At 41.7% G+C, this 16,285-nt stretch overlaps 1 protein-coding gene across 2 annotated transcripts in view; it reads right to left on the minus strand.

Moving 5' to 3' along the window:
• The window catches only part of LOC119373476 (lysophosphatidylcholine acyltransferase 1), a 107,038-nt gene that overhangs the window by 9,478 nt on the left and 81,275 nt on the right, over positions 1–16,285 (minus strand). For both annotated transcript variants that reach the window (XM_037643526.2, XM_037643519.2), the window contains exons 10-13: positions 15,758–15,880; positions 6,504–6,657; positions 2,096–2,188; positions 121–259 (exon numbers count right to left, since the gene is read on the minus strand). In XM_037643526.2, the coding sequence (XP_037499454.1) occupies positions 121–259; positions 2,096–2,188; positions 6,504–6,657; positions 15,758–15,880 (509 nt within the window). The remainder of the gene's footprint in view (positions 1–120; positions 260–2,095; positions 2,189–6,503; positions 6,658–15,757; positions 15,881–16,285) is intronic.

The following is a 16,285-nucleotide window of genomic DNA, read 5'->3' on the forward strand; positions in this document are numbered from 1 at the left end:
GTACTTTTACAGTGTGGTGACTCGGGGTTCCATTCTAAGTTGTCACAAATTGTCAAAACATTTGAAGAAAGTCTTTCCCTTCATCATAATTACACATAAAATTACACATAAAGCACTCACCAAAGTGAATCCGCCCCAGGGCAGCAGTGTCAATCTTCTGAAACAGTGACATGGCTGCAGACTTTGGAAGTGCAAGAAGAATCCAGATAAGTTGTACAAAGTCCTCCAAACATATTCCATTGCTGCCATCACAAAATGCCTGCAGATGAAATAGTACAAAAACATCAACATGAGCCTTAATTAATAATTGCACTTTGTGAAATTGTTTACTATTTTGCTGGAAGTTGGAACTTGTTAAATCTAGAAAAATCTATCAAATAAAATGTAGACAAGAGAGAAAGCTAGGGCAGAAACGGACATACAGTAAGTGCAGCCCATTCCTATGTCTTTCAGGTTTTCACTACAAGGGATACCAAACTTTTTGTTGCCTTACAAATAAAGTTTTGTTTAAGCACCAAAATAAGTGTTTCAATAGGCTACGCTCATAGCCTATAACCTGCTTGAAATGCTCACGACAACTGTGTCCCAACAATAAGATTACAGGCTTTAAAACAATTAAAAGCACACTTAAACATATCAGAGCTTTCTCTTTACTAAGCCACGCATTTTTCAGTTTCAAAAGAGACACATGCTGTCAAACACAGCAACTATCTCTGTTGAACATCGAGCCATGCATTGCAGTTCATGCATGGTTAACATACGCATGTATGCACGCACAGAGTACTGTACAGCTGCACCTCAGTTTCAAATGCTTGTCTACATAGCAAGATCTGCATATCAATGTATTAAAGTGCCGACTTAAATTTCAATTGTGTTTTGGACGGACAGACGCATGCACGCACACACACCAGGCAGCAACAGCACAGAAAGCTTAGGAGTGCTAAAGGCTAGTAGCTCCACTTCCACCACAAAATAATTTGTGTGCCTGCCTTGAGAAATATGGTAATGATCTCAGGGAAGTGCAGATGCACACTGCCATTGATGTTCCAAAACTGTCTGTGTTGTATGACAACTGCTCTATTCGTCGTACTGGCCACAATAAGTTTGAGGGTGTGCTTAGTGACACGCTCAAAGTTCATATGATACATACACGGAGTCATTCATGAGACTTCCTATGGTCTTGTCGCATCATGCAGACATTTTTTTTGCATAAGACATTCTAAATGTCTTATGCTTTTGTTCATTCCCGCATCAATTATCGCCCCATCTTCAGCTTTACCTATAAAACACTTGAATGTTAACCTAGAGAAAAGCGATCTTCATATAATCACTCGCCGTTCACAAACTCAGCATGCCTATTTAGAACTGTCAGTATAGTAAATGTCCACAATCTCATCACATACAACACTGCTTCTGTGACCATGTCATATTTGTACTTTTTTTCAATACGTACAATACTGCTTCCTTGATGTTTGAACTTGTATGCAAGAAAGCTCAATTACCCACAGTTAATTTACATCACTCTACGGTAAACAATAAATGCACCAGACGCCACTTGCTATTACCAAAAGTATACACTATTTATGGTGGGCTCACCTTCTAACTCACCCTAGAATGAAATAAGAATTTTCATCTTTTGTAATGGTTGTCAATGTTCTTTAACGTTTTCTATAGAATTCATAAGCTATATTAATTTGACAATATTGTTGAGTCCCAGAAGTTGTTTTTGTGAATGTATGCAGGGTGTGCATGCAAATTGTTTCAAGGTATCTTGAATTTCAATCAGCAAAAAAAAAAAAAAAAACAGAACTAAATCACCCTATATACGTGTAATATACAAAAAGAGAAAAGTATTTCTTTCCCGAAGGACTCGCACAGCATAGAGCACCCAGTCTTGTCTTCCTTTATCACAAGAACACAATGCCAGAGAAACAGAATATAAGAGGTGCCTCTACATATGATATGCACAATTATCCCATATTTATGGAGACAACAAACACCCACGTACATGCCTTATTAAGTCAATGCAAAATTAGTTGACATTTAGTACACACGAGCATGACAACTACAATGAACTGCAGTGAGAGATGCCAACCTTAAAAGCTTTTTCAGTCTGATGCCTTTCAGACCTGTGAACCAACCAGAAAGCTGCCAGGAGAGCCCGCAAGTCCACTTGTTTAGTTCGATCCTGAAAATATCCAAGCGATAGCTTGTTACACCAAGCATAGAGGAACAACTCAAGCAAATCATCACCCACAAAGTGTCTTGCACAGCAAGCTAATGTTTCTTAAGCGTTTTTTTTTTTACCACACTTGTCTTGCATAGAAAGAAAAAAAAATATATGCATGGGGGGGGGGGGGGGTGATGAATAATCAATTTTTCTATACCAAATCGAATGTGCAATGTTGGCCTCCAATAAAATTGCTACGTTTTCTTATAATTTTTCTCGTTATCTTTCCGCACAATTGGCAACAGTGAATCAGATGCAGTCAGATAATGTCGCACGCAGCCAACCTCAGTCTAGAGGCCGTAACTCCTCATTCCTAGAGAGTGTATCAATGAATGAAACACAACCTACATCATTTCCTCAGATGCTGACTCAAAACAACTAGTTGACTCACTTTCAATGAGGCTCTCCAAATACTGTTCTCACCAACAGCACTCAGAAAACTTTTTAAAGGGCCATTTCAATGCTATAAACACACCCACTGCTTTAGCGATTACTTTCCCAGATGAGAAAAGTTGCATTCCCAACTGGATTACTGAACCGAAAATCTTTCCAGTTGGAAATACTTCCAGTTCGATAATTGAGCTCGAAGTAGACTTCGAGCTGAATTCTAGCGTTATAACCGAAATATTTCCAGCTAGCGTTATAAAGGAAATATTTCTGGTTCCATATCTCGCTGGAAATGGAAGTTTTCTTTCCATCTTGGTTATTACTGCAAATTATAGAAAAGTGAGCTGAGCAAGTTATTACTGCTGGAAAATTTCACATTGTGGTGGCGATGAATGGTAAACAGCCAACCAGAAATTGGCCCCGCAAGTGGTATGAAATGTCAAATGTAAGGGGTGAAAACAGGTACAAAGAAACATAATTACACTTGAGGGAAAAATTATTTTGTGTGAAAGGTCATTTTGCCGATTTAGCCCTCGGAAAGATATGAATTGTGTTAGAATAATTGCACAGCAGGAGCATTTGTATATACTATATACCATAGCGATGAATTCAATGATCTTAAAAAGCAACATTATGCGAATTATATCAATGTCCAAAAGTCTTGACTCCAGTAGCCCTGATGCCATGCAATCGCTCACGAGGGCTAAGTGGCCAGTTGACTACTACTAATATCATGTATTACACTATGCCTACAAATGAAAGGCTGCTCCACATTTACCTCTATGGTCATGAGTGGTGCTAGCTAACACTTGTGCAGCTAGGTTTGGTTGAACATTGACAACTACCTTTAGTTCCTTAACTAAAAATATGAAGCTAATCACACATTTAAAATTCATGTTTAAACATTTTTGCATTTCAATTAGAACAAAAGAAACCTTCCATTTACATTCCTTGGCTTCATGTGACCATTTCAAAAACATGTAACATATGCCATCTTGCCCACCAGTCTTGTGCCTTGCTTTTAGCTAGAGTATGCACAAATTCATTTGTGCATACTCTTACTAAAAGCAAGGCAGATGGCTAAACCTAGTGTTGGAAAGGAGACACGGAATAAGTTGCTGCCAATAAGTGCAAGCTTATAATGATCACAAGCAATAACCAATTTCAAATTATTATATGCTTTAAAAAGGGCTGTGGTCAAGGAAAATAACTGCTTTCCAAAACTTTGATAGCTAATCTTTCAAGAGTTTTGTTGAACGTTAACTAAATAAACGTGATGCCTTGTTTCAATTTTGTTTTAATCTTTTTGCAGCTTTGGGAGCATGGACCAAGGAGGTACCATCACTGGCAGCAAAATGCCAATACAGCTAATAAGCACAGTTGATTCTCTTATCAAAAATTCGGCAGATCCCATGCATTGTGGGAATCTGTTTCATGTGAAGCAGTCAGCGAGTACGTCTATGCTGTATTTTATGGCGTTGAGCCAATTGTTACGAGGTGGATCAACGTGTTTTTGTAAGTGTAGTAGCTGTGTGCACATCGTGGGCTTACCAGGCGCTTCAGTAACGCAGGCGTTTAACCCATATATGCCCAGAGTCCTACATATAGGACGCTTCTTTGATGCACTCTAACATCGCTATTTCTTTAGCTGATGACTAGCGCCACGTACAGCACATCAAGCAGGCTGCTATTTCCTTAGCTGATGACTAGCGCCACATACAGCACATCAAGCAGGCCTCAATGATGCCTGCTTGATGTGCTGTATGTGGCGCTAGTCATCAGCTAAAGAAATAGCGATGTTGGAGTGCATCAAAGAAGCGTCCTATATGTAGGACACTGGGCATATATGGGTTAAAGGGTAAGTTATGGTGCGACGTAACGTCAGCCCTCACGTTAGAGTACATACATCAGTATTATAGAAACTAAGTGCACTTTATGGTGCAATCATGTGAATATCACACGTAACATTCATTATTGTATTCCTCCAGGGTCGAGCAATGCTTAGCTTGCTGAATCATAGGAATACAAATGTAATGTTTATTAGACTGCTCCAAAAGGAGAGCCAATGCTGGAACCACAGACGTTAATCTGATATGATGCCTGTATCGTAGGAGTACATATGTAGTGTTTAGTACTTTCTTGCAAAATTAGATAGCCAGCACCACAACCACAATTGATGTTGCACCCACATTACACCTGCATATGCTGTTTTTCCAAACCAGTCTATAGACCTGGTATGGCTCTGTGGTAGAGTACCAGATTGCTTCGCAGAATTCTTGGGTTCGATTCCCACTGGGATCCTAATTTTAATTTCTTCCATTCATTGGGTCAACGCTGCCAATGTCTGTTTTTCTTAACGCTCTCAATTTTAAATTACCAAGGTCTGTTCTTTGTGTTCCTGGGTAGATATAAACTGTCAATCACCTGTGGCGCATACCCATACACCGCGGCCCGTGGTAAACGGGTATGTGCCACAAGTGCCTGGAGGAAACTGTTTGACAATGTATGCAAGAGGATTTTCACGTTATTCCTTTCATGACTTGACAGTCATATTCGTCAAATCCTCTTACCCTCCCATGCCAATTTTCGTCCAGAGCTAGTTTAGGAGGCAATCATGAGAGCACCCAGATGTAGGCGGATAAATAGAGCAGGGGCGTAGCCCCCCTCGAAATTTTTCAATTTTGCTTGCCTATATATGTACACACATACAAATGCCCACACGAACATTTATGCAAGCGATATTCTATCTTCAATAATCCCCTATGTATTTGTTCAGAAAATAAATCCTGCTTCGTACCCCACTTAAAAATGAAAGCAAATTAGCCAGCCGTTTTTCTAAGTTGCGTGCAAACGTACATATTGCATATTACTAGGGATGGGCGAATAGTGAATTTGAGGTTTGAAGCGAATCCAAAGCGAATAGTGATTTGGTCGAATAATTTCGAATCGAATAGGATTTACCGCATATTAAGAAAAATGAGCATTTTTGTCATAACCCTTGCACAATATGTTTAAGGATTGGAACTAGGTATGAGTGAATCACTTTTTTGGTTTGAAATGAAGTCGAAGCAGCCTTGAATAGTATCAAGATTTGAATAGCAGTAGGGTGCAAGTTATAAGTGGTGCAATACATTACAATTTAAAGATTACTATACTTAGCGCATATAAGCCCATATAACACGCTTTTAAACTTAAAAAAATATGTTCGCTTAACCTTGAAGTGTGGCTTCGCGGCAGTGCAGATTTCCCCTGGATGGGTTGTTTCATGGCACAGCAACCAGACACTGCAGTGAAACCACCTTTACAGGGGGCTATGTGCGGTCAAATGTGTACATATATTCGTTCATTTCGAATACTTCGAAATTTCGAATAATCTAAATTCGTATCGAAGCGAATTCGAATACTGTAATATTCGTTCGAATATTCAAAACACCCGAATATTCGCCCATCCCTACATATTACAAATGCACAATGAACGCTGAATTTCATGCAGAACCTATGAATGTAGAAGCATTAACTTCCAAGTGCAGCATAATTAGCTTTCATTCATAAATAACTAACCATAACTTTGAACCATAATCTGAGGTTTTACAGGAAGGTGGCTTTTGCGAGAATCGCCAAGAAAATGGGAGTGCCCGTTTTCGCTTTTAAGTTCTAATGTGGTAATACAAAGCAATTGTTCTTTACAAGTATGACAAGGTCAATAACTCCAGAACTTTAACTGTCAAGAAGAAATCTACGCAAGTCGCAAATTTAGAATTGTCTATCACTGCTCAACTGCAAACACTGCACTTTCAATTAAAAGCTTCTGCATACAAAGAAAAAAGAACCAGGTGCCATTACGTCTGCCACGGCAGAGTGTAAATGTTAAAGGCGAGTGACTTACTATGTCAAGAGCCTCGAACACGTTCTTGGAAATGTGGTCTGGGGGAACTCCTAGGAGGGCAACAAACTCCAAAAAGCTCACTCGAGAGCTGTCACGGTTTTTTATGGCAGCTTTTACTTTGAGAATCACGTCCCCAATATCTCGGAACTGGATGCTATAAAAATAGGATGAAAGAAACAGCAGCAGTCAGGATGTTATAATAGAACAATATATTACATTTCATTGTACATCCCCCTTTGTTAATTAACAGTACTATTACACATGAAGATAATGTAAGCAAGTATGATGACAGTCAAAGCAATGCACCTATAAATCCAGTCAAATTTATATAAAACACTAGATTTCATGAATTTCTCAATCTAGTTTTGTATCCAACACCATGAGTATTTTCCCCAATGATTTAGCAAATTGCATGTACACTTCATGCATGTATCCAGAGCCTTTGTGACAGAAAAAAAAATAAATAAAAACATCAGCCAACACTGAACTCGTAATTTGTGCACACCTTTATGCACATGTTGATAGCATGACAATGTGCATTGTCATGCTATCATGTGCATTGTCATGACTGCATCCCACAATGCCGTTGTTGTGAACAAGTACTATTACTGTCAAACTAATCATGGCTTTGTAACTCCCTACATGTCTGGAAGCAAATAAGATTGCAGCCTAGAATTGACAGCCTGTAATGATGATAAATGTGTGCTCGTGACACCATATAACAGTGGCCACTGGCTATAGACATGGTCCACTTTGCTCCTGGCCAAATCACTGTTTGGATGCTACTGGTACTACATCCAGCAGCAATAATACGAGATTAAAAATATTTTGCAACCACCTTGCACTGAAATTGATCAAGTGCACACACTTCCATTCTGTCACAGTGCCCGACACAACATCACTACTCATTCTTTATGGAGTTTAAGTAACAGAAAGCCATCCCGAGCCACTACGATTTTATTCCGAGACACTAGTGGAAGCAGAAATGTCACGAGTATAGAGCATATTTTAGGCAAATGCTTATTTTGATCCTTGTTTCAATATAAAGCCTTTTTGATATACAAGCATGCATGAATTGAGTGCCAAAACGAACCTGAAATAGTTTTGACTATTTTAGACAAGCGCATTGAGCTTGTAGAGCAAGTCCTGGGAATCATTTGCAGACTAATTTAAGCACTCTGAGTAAAGCGTAATTTATTACAAGGCTTTAAAACTGCAAACCACTACAGCTTAGCCAAACAAGCTTTCAAATGCCCACTTCCATTGCGCATAGCATTACGCTTATACATGCAGCACCGGCGACCAATCTGATTGGATATGTCTGACATACGTCTCTGACAATTTTTCGAACCTAATTGTGAGTGTGTATATATATATATATATATATATATATATATATATATATATATATATATATATGGAAACATAGGAAGGTAGGCTACATTAGAGCTGGCTACTCAACAACATGATAGTATTGAAAAAAAAAAACAAAAAAACAAGAAAAACTAGAAAGAAAAAAAATTGGAAGCACTGTGTACTTATATGATCTCTGGCATATAAACAATGGGCACAGTCCAATACATAACGGGTGGTCACAGATTACCGTGGATTTTTTCTTATGCACTTGCATATAACATGACTATCGGATATGTTCATAACAACAAAATATGAAAAGCAACAATAATGTCAATTATAAACAGCTCATTAGACAGTGTCCATTTAAAAAATCACAGAGTGCTCGCCGAGAGTCTTCCAATTGTCAATTGTCAGTGTGTGGCCACGGTGCAAGCACTTTTCTAATTATGAGTGGTCGTCTACCAAGGCTGTTTAACTGATCAATCGCTTAAAAGTGCTGTTCTTGATGTTGTCGGCATTCTATAATGACATGCTCCACTGACACATAGGGATTATCGCAGAGGTCACACTGCAAGGATGTTCTTTTTTTTTTGCGGCACAAAAGAGAGGTGTGTATGCAACATCCGACTGTAGATGATGCAGGAGTGTATAACGTTCAATTGATCTTTCAATTTGGTGTAAACCGTTGACATGGGTCTACTTTATACAACAGTGAAGGCCTCAAACACTATAACTTGTTTTTTTTTTTTAAGAAAGCAGTAATAGAACGAATAGAAAGAACAAACAATCACAATTCAGCACCAGATTTGGGGACCTCTGTGGACAGCGAGAGTCATCTGCCTATGTTACAATGTGCTCAGTGTTGACGTGTGCTGCACGACAGTGTTTATTTTGAGGCTTCTCTTCATGAATTGCCCTAGCTGCATTGTGGGCCACAAATCTAATGATTGGTAACATGTAAAGCTGAGACATCGATTAAGGCATTTGGCAAGCAAGTCACTTCAACTATCATTTTAAAACAATACTTCAGCTCATCGATGCCATGAACGTCAAGCTCTCGCTATACAAATAACGCAAGGATCCACCCATCTGCGGCTGTAGCTTCGCCCCACAAAACAACACCACCTGTGTTTATGCTTATCCGCGATAGTTCTTGGATACTTTTTGTTTGTCTGCATACTTCTTGGCTATCGCAGATTATTGGTGTGCTGGAGAATAAAATGCAAACGGACAGTACTGCTGCGGCACTTAGTGTTTTGTTACGACTTATTTCAGTGGCCGATAAAACACTGGGCTTTTGTTAACGGGGATTAACCGAGTTTAATAAGCATTGGGGTACAAGAATAGGTGCGGCTAGATGGAGGTAGGAATGTAGAGTGGAGAGTTCAGAGGCGGGGGAGTGGCCCGCGATCCGGTGAGCCAGACGAAACTTGACACTTCGCGAGCTCTGAGTTCATAGAGGAGGAGAGGAGGAAATGAACACAGGAGGGGGAAGCGGAGAATCTCGAAGGAGTGTGCGGCTTGCGTAAGACACTGCATGCGATGGTTGCGCCATCTCTGGAGCCTTCTTGTAACATCCTTTTTTGGAGTCTATCCTTCAACCTACAATGAAATCATCGAGTCTCTTTGGAAGCTGTATGGTTCTTCGAGGTCCGGCAGAAGTTTCCGTCTGCTTTGGTTGATCTGTTGCTCTAGTTGGCTGATTGACTTCAGTGTGTTGTTCCGGAGAAGGGCTTGCCCTTATGAATACTCTGTTCCTTCTCGGGACGCTGTCTTCCTTCTGAACTTCATACGACCTGTCGTCAATTCTCTTGATTATGGTGCCTTTGACCCATGGTCCAGTTTTCATTGGTCGAACTGTGACATTCTGACCTTCTCTTAGGCTTGGTAAATCCTTCGCTTGTCTGTCGTGATAGTGCGTGATTTTTCGCCTCTTCTACTTTCTTCTTTCATTCACATCGACTGTTTCGGGTTGCAGTAGCTCCGAAGCTGTTGGTACAGTTGTTCTAGTGCGGCGACTCATAAGCAGTTGTGCTGGACTAGCATTCAGCTCTTGCAGTGGCGTGCTTCTGTAATCAAGAAATGCCATTTGTGGGTCTGAGTGGCTTTTATCTGCTTTTTTTGAGGAGCATTTTCGCCGTCTTGATGGCCGATTCAGCCATTCCATTGTAACGCGGGTATCCTGGGCTTGACGTTTTGTGTTCAAAGTTCCAGATCTTCGTGAAGTTTTGGAATTCTTCGCTGGTGAATTGCGGTCCATTGTCACTTATCAGGATTCTTGGTATCCCGTACCTTGCAAAGCGAGCCTTTAGTTTCAGTACCACTTGGTTTGAGGTCATCGATCTGATTTGGTCCACTTCCCAAAAGTTGCTGTAGTAATCGACTAACCAAGAAATTCTTCCCTTTGAATTTGAAGATGTCGCATCCGACTCGCTCCCATGGATAGCTTGGTTCTGGATGGAGCGATAGAGTTTCTCTTTGCTGAGCGTGTGCGTGCTTTTGGCATATTTCACACCTCACGATGAAGTCTTTCAAATCTGCATTCATTCCTGGCCAGAAGACATTCACGAGCGCGTCGGAGAAAGCTCTCAATTCCAAGATTCGATGAGTGGAGTTTCACTTTGATTTCAGCTCGCAAAGACATTGGGACGATTAGGCGTAAGCCCTTGAAAATCAGGTCGTCCTCAACTGTGAGCTCATCTCTGTACGTGAAGTATACACGCATGTCTTTGGATAGTCCACGTTTGTCCTGTGGCCAGCCTGACAGAATGATTGACTTTAGCCTTTGCAGTGAGTCATCACTCTTAGTTGCTGCTCTAATCTTTTCCAAGGTTTCCTTTCTCACAGGGAGGAAGTGTATGACATTGATGTTTTCGAGTTCCTGTTCTTTGCTTTCGCTGGGAAGGAAGGCCAGAGATATAGTGTCAGCCAAGATTAATTCCTTTCCTGGTCTGTGTTCGATTGTGATGTATCTTTGCGTCTGAAGGATCATGCCTTGCAGTCGTCTTGGAACTTGATCCAATTGTTTCTTCAGGATTGCTTGCAGTGGTTAATGATCGCTGATTATCTTTGTTTCTTTACTGAATGTGTACTGATGAAACTTGTTTAAGGCGAAGACGATGGCCAGCATTTCCTTTTCTATTTGTGCATATCAAGCTTCCGTCGGTGTCAGTGTTCTGCTGACGAAGTAGACTGGATGTCCATCTTGAAGAAGAGCTGCTCCGAGTCCAAGATCACTCGCATCACACTGGATTTCTAGCTGCTTTCGTTGATCGAAGTAGGCCAGAACAGGAGCTCTTGTCACGGACTCTTGCCTTTTCAAATACTTCTTGCAGTTTCCCCCAGTGCCATGGTGCATCTTTGACAGCGAGTTTCCTCAAAGGCTCCAATACACGCGAAATTTCTGGCAGGAATCTGGAGAGGTAATTCATCATACCGCAGAAGCGCTGTACTCCCTGGACATCAGTTGGCTTTGGCATCTGCTGAATTGCCTTGATCTTATTTGGATCAACTTTTCAAGTCCTTCATTGGTCAGTACGTGTCCTAGGAAGACTGCTGATGTGGTTCGAAGCTGTGTTTTATCCTTGTTGAGACGGATTCCAATTTGTCGGCATCTCTGAAGTAGGCTTTCTAACTTCCTGTCGTGGTCCGCTTGAGCATCTTTTTCATTCTCGCCCACTCCAAAGACAAGAACGTCATCTGCGATGCAGGGAACACCGGGAAGTCCCTCAAGTGCCACTTGAAGTCTCTTTTGGAATATTTCGCTGCTTACCGCGAGTCCAAATCGCAGGCGGAGCCATCGGTAACGACCTTTCAAAGTTTGGAAAGTAGTCGGCAAGCTTGATTCATCATCGAGAGAACATTGCCAGTACCCCTCTCGTAAGTCCAGTTTTGAGAAAATTTTGGCTTTAGCAAGATCGGGTAAAACATCATCAAGAATGGGCAATGTGCGACATTCTCGCTCGAGAGCCTCGTTGAGTGCTTGGGGATCGATGCATATTCGCATTTGTCCATTTTTCTTGGTTACGACAACCATTCTGCTGACCCATTGTGTTGGCTCTGCTATGCTTTTGATGACACCTCTTTTCTCCAGGTCCGTCAACGTGTCTTCGACTTGTGGTTTACTGCTGAAGGCACTCTACAACTAGTTATTGCTTTCGGAAGCGTATCTGGCTTAGTGACCAAATGAACAGTTCCCGGGAGTGTTTCCAAAGATGTCAGGGTATTATTCTACTATCGGACTGTTGAACTGCTCTTCGGGAATTTCATCCATTCCGGCCACGAGGTTATAGTCTACAGTTATCAGACCCAGTTTCTCAGCTGTTGTTCTTCCAATAAAAGGAGTGAGGTCTTCTTTAACCACTATAAACTCTACAGAATGTCGCTGCGTGTTCGCCGTGGCGACTTCTAGTTGAGTTTTGCCCCAGCAGCGCACTTTGCTTCCGCTCTATGTTCGCAGTGTCGTTGTGCACTGTTATATTTGCTGTGCGTTAATGTGTTTAGCTGGGATGACGTCTACAGCTGCTCCGCTGTCCACTTGAAATTTTACCGACTTTCCATTCACTGTGAGGAACGTGTGGATGGAGCTTGGTTGGCTGCTTTGAATTGCCAAGATGGTTTCGTCTTTGCTATCTACTGCCAGGCCCGCAATTACTTTGATGCTTTCGCAAACTGCTGCGAAGCGATTTTGTTTCTTGCACTTGCTGCATGTTTGCTTCCAAGCTGGGCATGCTTCTCTTTTGCGCTCATGGCTACCACCGCAGTACCTGCACTTTGGTACAGTAGATTTCTGTGGCATTTCTTTAGCAGACTTTGAGGTTTTGGCGTTGGTGCGATGGACGAATTTCTTTACTGCGTGCACAGCATTGCTGCTGCTTGAAGTACCCTCTTTAAATGCTTGCATTTGAATTCCTGTTGCTTCATGGGCTCAACACACCTTTTCAACCTTCTCTAGCGTTGGATCTTCTAATTTGAGAATGTCGGCACGAGCCTTTTTGACGTAGATGGCACAGACGATCTGGTTGCGGATCATTTTTTCTCGTTTGTTTCCGAATCCACAGTCACGCGCTTTGAGCTTCAAATCAGTTACGAAGCTGTCGAACTGCTCTTCAACCCGTTGCATGCGAGTTCTGAAGACGTATCGCGAGTACAGTTCGTTGTGCTTCGGTAAGAAATGCGCGTCGAGAAGGCTGATGACATGAGCATAGTTGAATTCTGGGTTTGGTCTTTCTGCAGTTGATTCCCTGAAGTCCAAAGTGTTGTATATATCAAGCAGTGAAGAGCCTCCGATGGTCAAAAGAAGTGCTACTTGCCGGTCAGATGGTGCTCTAGCTGTGTTAGTTGCCTTGAGGTACAACGTGAAGCTCTGCTTGAAGGCTCTCCATTGTTCTGCAGCGTTGCCCTTGGAGTCTAATTCGCTGGTGCAGGAATCTTCTCCATGGCTCATGCGCTGACTTAAATCTGGTTAATTTCTGACACCGTGTTTTGTTATGACTTATTTCAGTGGCCAATAAAACACTGGGCTTTTGTTAACGGGGATTAACCGAGTTTAATAAGCATTGGGGTACAAGAATAGGTGCGCCTACATGGAGGTAGGAATGTAGAGTGGAGAGTTCAGAGGCAGGGGAGCGGCCCGCGATCCGACTGGGAGGGCCAGACGAAACTTACACAGGAGGGGGAAGCCGAGAATCTCAAAGGAGCGTGCGGCTTGCGTAAGACACTGCACGCGATGGTTGCGCCATCTCTGGAGCCTTCTTGTAACACTTAGCAAAGCAGATCTCAACAGTGTGCTTTTTTTCTGTGGCCCCCGCAATCCACTTTGCTTTGGCAGAGTGACGGTGCACTGCCAGAACTGACTGCGGAAATCACCCAGAGGGGTGTACAGCTCAACCAATCAAGCGTAACATGCGACTACCCATAGCTGCCTTGATGCAAGATGTGTCGCGTATTTTATGGTGCGAGTGATTTGATAATGCTGTAGCCTAAAAGATGATTTCAAAAAAAAGTTCAGGGTCCCTTTATGGCCTTTAGTGCGGTTCTTAATGCTTATAAATGCCTAAGTCTGACAATATAGTGTCTACTGATGCCCATTTTCAACATTGGCACCTATACATAAGCATTGCTTAGCCTTCATTTGGTTTTGAGTACTTTTAAGAGCCAAATTCACAAAGCTTTTTACCACTTGATAGTCGCCTTCACTAACGTCCAGCATTAGGACTGGTTGAAATTTACTGTTACGAACAATGCTAACACAACAGGGGCGTAGCCAAGGGGGGGTTGGGGGGGGTTCAACCCCCCCCCCCCCCGAAATTTTTCAGTTTTGCTTGCGTATATATACACGCACACACACAAACGCACGCACGAACATACATAAAGTATGGTTGAACCCCCCCCCGAAAAAAATTTCTGGCTACGCCCCTGTAACACAAGATATATGTTTGTGCTACATGGCCCGTATTCACAAAAATCTCTTATGCTAGAATTATTTGTAAGAGATGGCTGCAAGCAATTCTGATACTGGACATGCTAATGAAGGCAAGCATCAAATAGCGAAAAGTAATTATGAATGAGAAGCTTTGCGAATTGGGCCCAACATTCTTACCCATGATACTGTAATTACTGAATTGAATAATTTATGACATTTACTGAATCGTGCCTATGGTGTAATCCCGACGTGCTGGCTAAGTCAACATTATTGCTCTTGTGGTTGTTTAGCAGTCTCGCAATGTACTCTACACTCCCAAGCCACATAGAACAATTACGCCCAAATTTATGTTCATTTTAGCTCAGCGAGTCATTATGACTCACCGAGCTATAATCCTGATGCAAAGATTGAACTCTGGCAACCATGCAGTACTAGGATAGCCACATTAAACTGTTGGCACCTTCATACCAGCACAAATAAACCGATGATCACTTTTTCCTATCGTAGATGTAGGCCGCACACATCTTCGTTTGAAACTATGTACAGGTCGGTCCACTGTTAAAGGGAACAATTGCGTTCAGGGCATGTCAGGATATCGCTCTCTTGCAACAGTACAGTGGCTTAGATTTACATAAGACTACTGGTGGTTGACAGTTCCGACTCCCTTTGACAGACCAGTACCTTGAACAAACAATGTTTCCACATCCACTTGGAATGAGGGGGCCAGCAAAATGAAGGGGGCTCATTCGAGTGTTCCCTTTAACAGTGGACCGACCTGTACATCTAGGAAAATTTATGGTGCCTATATTTGCAAGGTTGGATGCAGAAAACATTACTTTCCCTGTCTATTTTTGGCAGCCATAACACTTTAACGCCCAACAATATCCACCCTCCCTCCAGTTATCCGCGTTTCATTGACAATGAGCTCTAAAGGGCAAGTCAACAAAGCAGCTGGCCTCGCACACATGGTGCATTGACTTTTCTGCAGGCTGCCTACATCCAGCAAAACGTTTCTGGCACTCACTGCTAGAGTACAGCATAGGCACTTCGATCATACAATAGGCACGTTGGCTCAGACCTAGTTGCTGGCAATTCAGTTGCTGTGTTGTGAAATGCCAATGTCAAGCCAATTTGTACATGGGAACAATAGGCTTCAGTGTTGGCGCAATGCCTACATAGTCTCACCAAACCTTGAGCATTGACTGGATCAAATCCCAAGTTGGTTGTATGTTGCCGTAAAGTCATACTCAAAAGTTAATTAGTGAACAACTGATCAAGATAATTTTTCATACTGTCTGGCACGTCAAATGCATGTCACAAAAAGAACAGAAGAAAAACAAGTGTTTGCTGCAATATATGTATTACAAAATATAGTCATTACTTAAACACCTGGCATACAATGTCAATAAACGGTTAAATGCATGACAAAGTCGATCAGAAATAAAGCAAGCTGCAATGCATAAAGGATGCTCACCTATTCCTACTGATGAGCTGCTGCAGGCGATTGCACACAACAGTCTTCACACAGCCAGTGTTCTCCACATCAGTATGCTTAAGATCATCATATGAGTATGAGGAAAGTGGGATCCGCAAGGCCCTGTAAACAACAAATTCCACTATTCAATGGCAACAGCAGCGTAGCGAGGTGAACGTAGGTATCTAACACATCCATTGCCATTCCGAATTCCGTTTAACATTTATGAACGTTGTAAAATAGTGCCGATAAGTGTTAACCACGGTATTAATACACTTCAGCCAAAGCTTTGAGGACATTTACAAAAATTGGCACTAAATACAGGATTTCTCCTAAACAAATATTACTTCACTACTGCTTCACAATTAAAATGAAGACGTGCACTTTATTTACTAAGCAAAAAAAATTTGTAATTAGCTGTCATATGATAGCCCTACTATGCTAGCCTGTCTTAAAAGCAGTGTTCATGTCTTTGGCAATCTAGCGATGTGACAGAATTTATATCTACTGCAGGATATGTTTAACAAG

The sequence above is a fragment of the Rhipicephalus sanguineus genome, chromosome 1 (genome assembly GCF_013339695.2).
Source record: "Rhipicephalus sanguineus isolate Rsan-2018 chromosome 1, BIME_Rsan_1.4, whole genome shotgun sequence".
Lineage (NCBI taxonomy): Eukaryota > Metazoa > Arthropoda > Arachnida > Ixodida > Ixodidae > Rhipicephalus > Rhipicephalus sanguineus.